The sequence below is a fragment of the Triticum urartu genome, chromosome 3A, assembly GCF_056163025.1.
Source record: "Triticum urartu cultivar PI428250 chromosome 3A, HENAU_Tu73, whole genome shotgun sequence".
Classification (NCBI taxonomy): domain Eukaryota; kingdom Viridiplantae; phylum Streptophyta; class Magnoliopsida; order Poales; family Poaceae; genus Triticum; species Triticum urartu.
Window position 1 is genome coordinate 103,998,848 of NC_141875.1, and position 12,039 is coordinate 104,010,886.

Sequence of the window (12,039 nt, forward strand, 5' to 3'; positions counted from 1 at the left end):
AGCCTCAGGCGCACCGTGCGTTCGGCTCCGAAGAGAATGAAGCTTCAACAAGCCACTGCACAGCAGATACACGGGAGAAAGGAAGGAGGCGATGGCGACCATGGCCGGGCGCTACTGGTGCAGCTACAGCTCGCCTTCTGCGCCGCCGCCCCAGCGGCAGCGCGGGCCTCCGCTGCAGCCGCGACACACGGGAGGACGGGGAAGGGGACTCCGGCGACCGAGCCTACGGGCGGCCGCGTCGGCGGCGGGGGAGCCCGTGAAGGCGGCCACGGACGCCGAGTTCTTCCAGCCCGCCGACTCGAGGCCCATCATGCTCTTCGACGGCGTGTGCAACCTCTGCAACGGCGGCGTCCGGTTCGTGCGGGAGCGCGACCCTGGCCGGAGCATCAGGTACATCCCCCTCCAGAGCGACTCCGGGAGGAAGCTCCTGCGCCGGTCCGGCAGAAGCCCCGACGACATCTCCAGCGTCGTCCTCGTCGAGAAGGACAAGTAACCATCGCCTCTAGCTGCTCTGCTATTGTTAATGGACATCAGCCATGGACCAAGTATCAGAAATGTTGTTGCTGTGCAGGTCCTACATCAAGTCTGAAGCTGTGCTGAGGATAATGGAGTACCTCAACCTGCCGTTCCCGCAGCTCGCCGCGTTCCTCAAAATTGCCCCTCTGTAAGCTCAATTCACACACACACGGCATGCTTTCAATTGAACCACTGCAATTGCAAACTACTAATTCTTGGCGGTGCCATGGCTAGGTTTGTGAGGGACTTCGCCTACGACAACGTCGCGAACAACCGGTATGTGGTGTTCGGCCGGTCAGAGACAGAATCATGCGAGATACTCTGAATTGGTGCCGCAGATAAGCACCTCAGTGCTCTTGCTTATAGTATTATAGATAGAAGAATGGCCATACATTGAGAAGTTGTAGGCATGACAGATATGAGATGGCATGAACCACCATCATTACAACCAATCCAATTTTAGCACTACTACCCTGCCTCACGTAGCGCTCACCTATGGTAAGCATTTCTGCACTGGCTCCTCTGTCTATGTCCAAGCACTATGTTCACGACGGAGAGCACTTCTGATCAGAGGCCACGGAAGCGTACTTGTGGCTTCACCTTGCCCGCGACTCTTCCTTGGGCATTTAGGATTTTGGCTTTTGTTGGGGCCGTGTGGTTGGCCCAAGAGAGGTCCACGTTGTGGAGAAAAATCCCGTGGCACGGCACGCTTTTGCTGCACAGGATCTGGATGGCCTCTTGCTCCGAGGACGTCCCCCGGATGTTGATGAATCTCGCGTCCGTTATGGCCACACCACCTTCCTGCAAATGCAGCCAATATGGTTTCAGTTGAGGTAGTGGTGGTGACTGAATTCAATTGAGTGGGTTTCCTCACCCGTTCTGGACAGTTTCCCTGGGGGCAATAGAACTGGTCGATGTAGATAGGATACCGTGCTTCAGTCATGTTGAGGTCCGTGAAAAGGAACGTGTTCGCTTTGCCTCGCCCTCCCTGCATTTCTCATAACATCATATAAGTTTGGGGAAAATACTACCATGGTGTATGCAACCATGGGTTGGTATCTTCGAACTGATGGCACACACATGCATGTAGATACGGCTTCAGTGTTACCTGCCACGATTTGATCCTGACACCGGTCATCGTATTAAAGAAGTTGCAGTTGGATACTGTAATTCTTTCCACCATCGTTTGTTTTTCACCGGCACCTCCAAGGCTTCCCACACTACACAATAAGGTCAAAACAGCTAACCTTGCTCAATGTATGCTACTCAGTAGACAATGCTTATCAGAAATATCTTATGCACTTGGTAAGCACAGGCCTGCATATATAAGCATGGCTGTGTTGTGCATCTGTATACCTGATGCCATGGCCGGGCCCACACATGACGTCAGTGACGTTGACATCGGTGGTGCCCGTTAGAATCGACACGCAATCATCACCTGCACTTGTCCAATGTATCCATGTCAGCAGCAGTGTTGCAAACATGCTTCAGGAGTGTTGCAAACACCCTTGATGCGAGACTGCAATGTGCATGCAGTGAAGGAGGGGGGTGTACCGCTGTGGATGTTGCAAGAGGAGATGCGGACATGGTCGGAGGCCCCCATGGTGATCCCGTCCGTGTTGGGGCTGTCGTGGGGCGCCACGACGGTGACGTTGTGCACCTGCACCTGGCTGCACTCGAACACGCTCATGTGCTTGTCGGCGCTGTCCTTGAGGCGTATGTTGGTCACCCGTAGACCGTTGCAGAACAAGAATGACACCAGCTGGGTTACAAGTATGTGCAAGCCTGGATGAGTTTCAACATACACACATACATATGCCTGACTAGTTCCAGATTGAAACTGAAAGAGGGATTGTGTGTGCGCTTACCTGTGGCCGGTAATGGCATTTCTGTGGGAACAAGAGAGGAGGGGCGTCAGCGTCAGGTTGTGGACAATGTATGTATATATGAAGATAGAATGAAGAAGGCAACGGCCATATTTGTTTGCCCAGGTATGCTGCTGTTACCTTCTTGTTGTAGCAGTCCCACCACGGCGCGCCTCGGCCGTCGATCTGCCCGCTGCCGTCCACCGTCAGGTTGTCCACCCTGTAGAAGGCCAGGAGGCTTGTTAACGACTTTAGGCCCCAGATGGAGCTTGGCGCCACGATGTCCCCGTCCACCTGCGGAAGCACCAGCCTCGGTTATATGATATCTCTTGTGCTAGAGACTAGAGACGAAGATGGGTCATGCAGGACGGACGGCCTGATCGTCGTCGATCGCCGGATGGTTTTTACCTGCATGGTGATCGGCGACTTGCAGGGTCCCTGCAACTTGGTCTCTCCCAGCAGGAAGGTCCTTCCTTCAGGGACGTACACCGTCGCCCCGCCGCTGTCTCTGCATGCCGAGTCCCACGTCTCCTCGAACGCCTGCCGGCGAGACGAAGACGGAGGGTGCAGATAAGCAAGTAAGAAAGATCTGATCTGACCGGCAATGTGGTGACCAAGATGCATGCACGTCGAGAATCGTATGGGAGTACGCTGATGTTATACCTTGGAATCATCCGTCTTGCCGTCCCCGGCGGCGTGGAAAGCCATGACGCTGTACCGAGTCCCTTCCCGTTTCCGCCGCCCGGCCGCCGCCGCAGATCGGGCTTCGGCCGACACCACGAGAAGCAGTAGCAGCGGCAGCGCGAGGAAGGAGGCGCCATGTCCTGCTGCAGCCCTCTGCCATTTTCAAGATCCACACGTCAGGCAAAGCAACACATAGATGATGAGCGATGGTAGAGCATAGCTGACGCGCATACCATGATGATCACCGATGCTACCACGATCAGCAGCTGAATCGGTGGAAGAAGAGCTGGCTGGGGATGCCTGCTGGTAGTAGGTTGCAAGCACCGCCGTGCCGACCGATGACGCCGACAGCCGTGTGCTCATGTGTATGTACTTATACATACACGCGCGAGACGAGAGCGCACGACACGAGCGTAGGCGCAGCAGCAAATGGGGCAAAAATTCAGGCCAAACCTCTCGTTTGTCGTGGCAGTAATGCCGCGGATGTTATAGATATCCAAATCAGCGCAGGAGACCGCGGCCGTCTGTCTGTCCTTTCCCCGTTTGAAAGAGGAGATTAGCTGCACGCGAGCCCCAGAAATGCCATGCGGTTATCCCGCCCAGCTGCCTGCGTTTGCGCCTTGCCAAAAACGCGACGCGACGCCATTTCCAGCATGTAATCGCGTCCGTCCCTCCTCTCCTCTTGCGATGGCTTGATGATTTATTAAATGGGTGTAGTATTTCATTCCCCGAATTGCAGAACAAGATACAGAGGGAGGATATCGTTAAGGGATCGAGCAAATGCACGGGTGCACGTCCGGGGCCGTCCGATCGCGAGATGGACGGCTTGGGCGGCGCGGTCTGGGTAGCTAGGATTTTCCTTCACAGCTAATGGCATGGGTGTGGGTCACGCACCAAGATCGCCTTCTTGCTGAAATTTTACAAGATCGTCGTGGCTAGAAATACAAGTAGAAGCCCCAGCTGGAGCACGTCGAGTACACGGCCGTTGAGGCCGAGTTCTTCGAGTTCATCACTGGTCGGTGGACAGCAAGAACGCCCGCTTCCTCGGGAAGTACACGTCGCTGCGATGAGAAGGATGGAGAGAAAGGGAAGCCCTCCGATTAGATTGAACGGCAGATTGAACAAGTAACTACGGGTGGTGCAGTAGTAACATAACTGTAGAGGAGCCGAACCCCACGCTTACAAATGAATGCTCGGCGACAGGCGACGTTTCGCGCGCGCGCGCGCGTGTGTATGTGTCAGCCAGTTTTTGATCCTATGAAATCTCTCGCTCACCGTGCGCAATCACTCACCCATCGTGGATTCGAAAGCCTACTCCAAATTGGGAAGACTTCCATTCTTTTCCAAAGGCGTGCGCCGACATTGCATCGGTTGCAAATCCAGGGAGACCCGCAACGTCTCAACCAACCCACCTCATTCGTTATTGTAGAGACAGATGAGATGGGGCGTGATTGTATTGCCACCCATCTAGTGCCTATATATGTTGTTGCAGGTATTGTCAACGTCCACATCTAGAGTCCTATGCAACAAGCAAAGGAGATAAGGACGTGGCCGGCCAAAATTACAACAGATGAGATCCGACGTGATTGTATTGCCAATCATCTAGTGCCCATATATGTTGTTGCTGTTGGATTATGGATGGACTTAGGCCCATATAAGACAGTAATCCCTGGTTAATCTTGATGCCCATGTATGAGATGGCAGGTGGTGGGAAGTTTAGTCCCACCTTGCTAGTTGAGGAGAGTTGGGACCCCTTTATAAGGGCTGCTCTACCACTTGCCATTGGGAGCTTGGGAAGAGGAGTGGTACCCGGGGTGCGACTCTTCCCGGGACCCGCGTTGCCAGGATTCGTCGACCCCTTGCCGGGGGTGCGACGCTTGCCGGGAACAACGACTCCCTTGCCGGGAGTGAAGTAACCTAGTTCGGCAATAAGGTTTTTGGGGAGCGTCCCGACTGCTCCCGATCGGTCCCCAACTCTGTTCGCCTCTGCTTTCACTACTTCCTCTGCATCGACACCATGGCCGCCGCCGCCGCTAAGAAGAAGGCCATGGACGACGCCGAGCTGCTGCTACAGCCACCGCATTGGCCTGGCCAACCGGAGGGTATGATCTGTTCATCCCTCGTTTACTCATACTTATGCTAGCCGTATATGTGCTGCTCATAGAAGGTTCGATTCTATATTCTGTACGTGCTAGTATGCTTAGGTATTGCTATGAGATGCATACCATTTATGCCATGCTTACTATTTACTCGTGGATAAGTCTAATCGGAAAAGTGCTAATATTTCCAACAATCCAAAAACATTATTTTAGGCACTTTTCGATTCAAGGCCTTGCTGCTACTCTGAAACCGGAAAAGTTTATCGGGACGCATTTTAAGCGTTGGCAAACTAGGACCACCTTGTGGCTCACAGTGATGAACGTGTTTTGTGTTGGTGGTGTGTCCCTCACAGAAACGATTGCTCCTGAACAGGAGAAGGCGTTTAGAGACGCAACCACAATCTTTCTGGGAGCAGTTCTGAGTGTGATTGGAGACAAGTTGGTTGACGCCTATATTCATATGGGCGTTGCCAAAAACTTGTGGGATGCGCTCGAAGTCAAATTCGGCACAACTGATGCTGGCAGTGAGCTGTATGCCATGGAGCAGTTCCATGTTACAGGATGGTTGATAACCGTTCTGTATTGGACCAGGCTCATGAGATACAGTGCATTGCTAAGGAGCTGGAGCTCCTGAAGTGTGAGTTACCGGACAAGTTTGTCGCGGGTTGCATTATTGCAAAACTCCCTCCTAGTTGGAGGAACTTTGCTACTTCTCTCAAGCACTGAGACGTGAATTCTCTGTTGAGGATGTCATTGGTCATCTCAGTGTTGAGCAGAACTCGAGAGCAAAGGACTCACACGTGAAAGGGGCAGAGGGTTCTTCTAGCGCCAATGTGGTGCAGAAGAATTTCCACAAGTTCAAGGGAAAGAACTCTGTCCAGCAGAATGCTACCTTTAAGAAGAAGGGTAAGAAGAAAGACAAAAAGAGAGATGGCTGCTTTACTTGTGGTTCCGATGAACATTGGGCAAACAAGTGCCCAAACAAGTACAAGAAGCCAGCACAGGACTCTAAGTCTGTGAATGTCACTCTGAGCAACAATGATGCGGCATCTGGGTATGGTAATCCGTTTACCATACTTTCAGTTTGTCAGTCCACCGATTGGTGGATTGACACTGGGGTCAATATTCATGTGTGTGCTGATGTGTCTTTGTTTTCTTCCTACCAGGCCGCACGAGATTGTTCCGTCCTGATGGGGAATGGCTCGCATGCTTCTGTTCATGGTGTTGGCACAGTAGATCTGAAGTTTACTTCGGGAAAGATCGTGCAACTGAAGAACGTGCAGCATGTCCCCGCCATAAGGAAGAATCTCGTTAGTGGCTCCCTTCTATGTAAAGAAGGGTTTAAGTTAGTATTCGCGTCTAACAAAGTGGTCGTATCTCGGTATGGACTATTTGTTGGAAAAGGATATGATTGTGGTGGTTTGTTCCGCCTTTCCCTAGAGGATTTCTGTAATAAAGTCGTGAACCAAATTCATTCTAATGTGAAAAAATCCGAAGTTTGGCATTCACGTCTTTGTCACATAAATTTCGGTTGTATGACGCGGCTAGCTAAGATGGATATAATCCCTAGTTTCACTTTAGCCAAAGGCTCTAAGTACCATGCGTGTGTGCAAGCTAAGCAACCTCGTAAGCCTCACAAGCTTGCGAAGGAGAGACACCTGGCACCTCTAGAGCTCATACATTCAGATCTCTATGAGATGAATGGTGTGTTGACTAAAGGTGGAAAGAAGTACTCCATGACTCTGATTGATGATTTCAATAGATTCTGCTATGTGTATTTGTTAAATACTAAGGATGAGGCTCTACACTACTTTAAAGTCTATAAGGCTGAAGTTGAGAACCAACTTGAGAAGAAAATAAAACGAGTCCGGTCTGATCGTGGTGGAGAGTACTTTTCTAATGCGTTCGATTTATTCTGTGCGGAACATGGTATTATTCATGAGAGGACGCCTCCCTACTCATCCCAGTCAAATGGGGTTGTCGAACGGAAAAATCGTACTCTAACTGATTTGGTTAACGCCATGTTAGATACATTGAGTTTATCCAAGGCATGGTGGGGGGAGGCTGTATTGACATCTTGTCATGTCTGAATAAAGTTCCCACAAAGGATAATGAGACTACTCCCTATGAGCAATGGGAAAAGAAAAGAACTACACTCTCTTACTTGCGCACTTGGGGCTGTTTGGCGAAAGTCAATGTGCCGATAATCAAAAAGCACAAGTTGGGACCAAAGACCGTGAACTGTGTTTTTCTTGGCTATGCCAAGCATAGCGTTGGCTATAGATTTCTAGTGGTGAAATCTGAGGTACCTGACCAGAAGGTCGGTACAATTAAGAGTCTAGGGATGCTACATTCTTTGAGGATATTTTCCCCATGAGAGATATGCAAAGCAATTCTAGACTGGAATCTGATGAGACTCCTGAACCTGCTATTCCGATGGAATATTATGAACATAAAAGTGATAAGAGTTTCACGGAGGATGACGAGGAAGCTCCTGTCAGGAGCAAGATACAGAGGACTGCAAAGTCCTTTGGTGATGATTTCCTCGTGTACCTCGTGGATGATGATACTCCCAGTTCCATTTCAGAAGCTTATGCATCTCCGGATGCTGACTACTGGAAGGATGCGGTCCGCAGCGAGATGGATTCCATCTTGGCTAACGGGACATGGGAGATCACTGATCGTCCTTATGGTTGTCGACCATTAGGATGTAAGTGGGTGTTCAAAAGGAAGCTTAGGCCCGATGGTACTGTTGAGAAGTACAAGGCTAGGCTTGTGGCCAAGGGTTATACCCAGAAAGAAGAAGAGTATTTCTTTGACACTTATTCACCTGTGGGTAGACTGACAACCATTCGAGTGTTACTCGCTTTGGCTGCCTCGCATGGTCTTCTCGTTCATCAGATGGACGTTAAGACGGCTTTCCTTAACGGAGAGCTAGACGAGGAAATTTACATGCAACAACCGGATGGCTTTGTAGTAAATGGTCAGGAAGGAAAGGTGTGTAAGCTAGTGAAATCTTTGTATGGCCTGAAACAAGTGCCTACGCAATGGCATGAGAAGTTCAACACTACTCTGACATCTGCTGGCTTTGTTGTGAACGAAGCTGACAAATATGTATACTATCGCTATGGTGGGGGCGAAGGAGTTATACTGTGTCTGTATGTCGATGACATACTGATATTTGGGACCCACCTCAAGGTCATTGAGGAGGTCAAGTCTTTTCTATCTCACAACTTTGAGATGAAGGACCTGGGTGTGGCTGATGTTATCCTGAACATCAAGCTACTGAGAAATTCTGAAGGTGGAATTACACTTTTGCAATCCCACTATGTTGAGAAGATTTTGAGCCGTTTTGGATATTCGGACTGCAAACCTTCTGCAGCACCATATGATCCTAGCGTGCGGATTCGAAAATTCGAAGGCACGGCTGTAGATCAATTGAGATATTCTCAAGTGGTTGGTTCACTGATGTACCTGGCATGTGCTACTCGTCCCGACATCTCATTTGCTGTGTGCAAACTGAGCCGGTTTGTTTCCAATCCGGGAGATGTGCATTGGCATGCTGTTGAGCGAGTGATGCGCTATTTGCAAGGTACTACGGACTATGGAATTCACTATTCTGGGTACCCGACGGTACTTGAGGGGTATAGTGATTCGAATTGGATATCTGATGCTGATGAGATGAAAGCCACAAGTGGACATGTCTTCACACTTGGTGGTGGTGCTGTTTCCTGAAAGTCTTGCAAGCAGACGATCTTAACCAGATCGACTATGGAAGCAGAACTCACAGCATTAGACACATCATGCGTCGAAGCAGAATGGCTTCGAGAGCTTTTGTTGGATTTGCCGGTGGTTGATAAACCAGTGCCAGCTGTCCTTATGAACTGTGACAATCAAACAGTGATTGCCAAGGCTAAGAGTTCAAAGGATAACATGAAATCCACAAAGCACATAAGAAGAAGATTGAAATCTATCAGAAAATGAAGAAACTCCGGAGTAATAGCGTTGGATTATATCCAGACGGCTAAGAATCTGGCATACCCTTTTATGAAAGGGCTATCACGGATTGTGATAGAAAATACATCGAGGGAAATGGGTATGAGACCCACGTAAGTTGCCATGGGGGTAACCCGACCTATGTGATCGGAGATCCCGTGAATTAGGACCTGGGAAAACAATCCAGCAGTCAACTGAGGAGAGTATCCTTAATTAACCCACTCCGTTGAAGATGCACAATACTCTCAATTCTGTAAGGCAGACTGACTTTTGTCTTAATGTGTTCCAAAACTTGTGTAAGCAAGATGCTAACATACAGAGTATTCTTTAGAGGAATACACCTATGTGAGCCCGACTACCGGTCACAGTCTATGAGATTGGGGAATCTCTATTAAGCTCATGAGAAGGTACAGAGTATGACTAATAAGCTCCACCCGTGGGGTTTAGCCTTCGGCAGCCATGTATCAACTGACAATAGGCGAAACTTCTGCACGCCAAACTGACAATTCAAGGGATAGCCCATTGTTCAGTTGTGAAGAAGTCTAATCCTGTCGCTCTAGGTGGAAGTTCAACTTAACAGTCTCCACTGAAAATACTAGTATATCAAACATTGTTTGGAACAGTTGACAAACTTATGTGCCTCGAGATCTGGTGGGGGATTGTTGGATTATGGATGGGCTTAGGCCCATATAAGACACTAATCCCTGGTTAATCTTGAGGCCCATGTATGAGATGGCAGGTGGTGGGAAGTTTAGTCCCACCTTGCTAGTTGAGGAGAGTTGAGACCCCTTTATAAGGGCTGCTCTACCACTTGCCATTGGGAGCTTGGGAAGAGGAGTGGTACACGCGCGCTCCTCTTCCTCCGCCGCCCGCCTCGCCTCGTCACGACGCGCGCGCGCCGCGGGTTGCGGGTTGCGGGAATGAGCCGAGCCGAAGCTTATTTTTGCCACTCAGGAACGAAATAATTAATCAAGGATTAATTAACGAGTCGCTAACATGAGGGCCACTATCCAAGACATTGGATTGTGGGCTCACTTGCGTTGCCTCGTCGACCCCTTGCTGGGGGTGCGACTCTTGTCGGGACCCGCGTTGCCAGGATTCGTCGACCCCTTGCCGGGGGTGCGACGTTTGCCGGGAACAACGACTCCCTTGCCGGGAGTGGGCCGACTCGGTCGTGGGCCTCCGCTCACTCACTCCCTCTCGCTTGACCTAGCCGTCATCTACTGTTCCTCACTCTGTGCTGCCTTCGGTGATCCCATCTCGACGACCGCGTGCACGGCTGGTCGGGAGAGCAGGTGCCTCCGGAACCCTGTTGTTCGAGATCCTGCCCGGGAGAACGTCAATAAGGTTTTTGGGGAGCGTCTCGACGCGACTGCTCCCGATCCGTCCCCAACTCTGTTCGCCTTTGCTTCCACTACTTCCTATGCATCGACACCATGGCCGCCGCCGCCGCCGCTAAGAAGAAGGCCACGGACGACGCCGAGGCTGCTGCTACAGCCGCCGTGTTGGCCTGGCCAACCGGAAGGTATGATCTGCTCATCCCTCGTTTACTCATACTTATGCTAGCCGTATATGTACTGCTCATAGAAGGTTCGATTCTATGTTCTGTACGTGCTAGTATGCTTAGGTATTGCTATGAGATGCATACCGTTTATGCCATGCTTACTGTTTATTCGTAGATAAATCTACTCGGAGAAGTGCTAATATTTCCAACAGTTGCACGTATAGCCTACGTCCATATCTAGAGTCCTAAAACAACCGGAGTGTTCTGAATTGGGATTTGACGGTGCTCATGATCTCCCTCCTTTAGTTTTTGGACCTGTTGGTGGTGACTGGCTCTTGTCGTGGCTTGACTGTTGCTTGTGCGAGCATGGTCTTCATGTATGTGACATCACAAGTCAAGACCGTGTTATGTAACAAGCAAAGGAGATAAGGACGTGGCCGACAAGATTACAACAGGTGGGAATATCACAACCTGACTGTGCATGAGCCATGTAGCATGCACTCAACATTTAGGATTTGCCCCCAATTGTGCTACAATACACCGATGATACTCTCATCATAGCCCACTCAAACTAATCAGACATCCGCCATGCACATAAAACACATTTTCCAGGACTTCTCCCTTGTGAACGGCCTCGCTTCAAAATCTAAAAAATAACCTTCGTCACCTTGCACACTAACGAGAAGCTAACCCAAACCACACCTTTAACCCCCCAGCTACCCCATTTCCCCCTTTTCCCTAAACCCACTTTTGCCTCCCCTACAAACTCTTCCTCTGCCTTCTAACCCATTATCGCTAAATCCATCAAATACCTCCTTGGAAGGTTTGTACGCATGCTAAACATAGGAGCTGGACTTAATTTTTTGCGGGATAACATAGGAGAGACTAATCCTAGTCTCCATTCTAGGCTTGCTAGTTACGTACTCCTTTCGTCTCAAAATAAGTGTCTCAACTTAGTACTAGTTTTAATATAAAATTATACTAAAATTAAAACACTTATTTTGAAACGAAGAGAGTACTATATGATGGTCTTTCAATTGTCGAAAAAGTTATGAAAATCCATCGAATACCTCCCTGGATGGTGTGCATGCATGCAAAACAACGGGACAGACTAATCCCGCTCTCTTCTGTTCTAGACTTACTTACGTACTAAAACTTGCGCCACGGTCTGGCACTGTAAGATCAAATATGTTGACTAGAGGGGGTGAATTGAAGATTGCGACAAATTCTTCTAAAAGCAAGTTCTTTAAAGAAAAATAGAGTAAGCCAGAAGTAATATAAAGAGTATGGCAAAATACATTACAACTTCTGACAAAACACTACTACTAAGAAGAGAGAAACCAACGTAAGAATGCGGTCAGAACTGAGATAAATA

At 49.6% G+C, this 12,039-nt stretch overlaps 2 protein-coding genes and 1 pseudogene across 3 annotated transcripts; 2 read left to right on the forward strand and 1 right to left on the reverse strand.

The window, feature by feature from the left end:
* Positions 1-27: 27 nt before the first annotated feature.
* Positions 28-984, forward strand: LOC147978783 (Putative thiol-disulfide oxidoreductase DCC). The gene is made up of 3 exons (XM_087546535.1): positions 28-489; positions 572-664; positions 751-984. The coding sequence occupies exons 1-3, from the start codon at positions 92-94 to the stop codon at positions 839-841; spliced, it is 582 nt and encodes a 193-aa protein (XP_087402661.1). The 5' UTR covers positions 28-91; the 3' UTR covers positions 842-984.
* Positions 985-1,030: 46 nt separating this feature from the next.
* On the reverse strand, positions 1,031-5,073 carry LOC147978784 (polygalacturonase ADPG2-like). 2 transcript variants are annotated; one of them, XM_087546534.1, is made up of 10 exons: positions 3,299-5,073; positions 3,045-3,218; positions 2,790-2,921; positions 2,523-2,675; positions 2,385-2,405; positions 2,071-2,278; positions 1,873-1,954; positions 1,625-1,736; positions 1,391-1,504; positions 1,031-1,317 (listed from the first exon to the last, which is right to left on the reverse strand). In XM_087546534.1, exons 1-10 carry the CDS (start codon positions 3,299-3,301, stop codon positions 1,084-1,086), a joined length of 1,233 nt encoding a protein of 410 aa, XP_087402660.1. In that variant the 5' UTR covers positions 3,302-5,073; the 3' UTR covers positions 1,031-1,083. The 2 variants fall into 2 exon arrangements, with proteins under 2 accessions (XP_087402660.1, XP_087402659.1); XM_087546533.1 differs by having other exon boundaries at positions 1,031-1,504.
* Positions 5,074-8,404: 3,331 nt separating this feature from the next.
* Positions 8,405-8,899, forward strand: LOC147978785 (secreted RxLR effector protein 161 pseudogene; annotated as a pseudogene).
* The last annotated feature ends 3,140 nt before the right edge of the window (positions 8,900-12,039 follow it).

Bases quoted from the DNA above. Each gene is read 5' to 3' on its own strand.
- LOC147978783 (XM_087546535.1), top strand. From the start codon at position 92: ATGGCGACCATGGCCGGGCGCTACTGGTGCAGCTACAGCTCGCCTTCT. The intron at 490-571 runs GTAACCATCGCC...GTTGCTGTGCAG, and splicing joins GTCCTCGTCGAGAAGGACAA to GTCCTACATCAAGTCTGAAG. The intron at 665-750 runs GTAAGCTCAATT...TGCCATGGCTAG, and splicing joins TTCCTCAAAATTGCCCCTCT to GTTTGTGAGGGACTTCGCCT.
- LOC147978784 (XM_087546533.1), bottom strand. The intron at 2,279-2,384 runs GTAAGCGCACAC...CTTGTAACCCAG, and splicing joins AATGCCATTACCGGCCACAG to CTGGTGTCATTCTTGTTCTG. The intron at 1,737-1,872 runs GTATACAGATGC...CTTATTGTGTAG, and splicing joins GGGCCCGGCCATGGCATCAG to TGTGGGAAGCCTTGGAGGTG.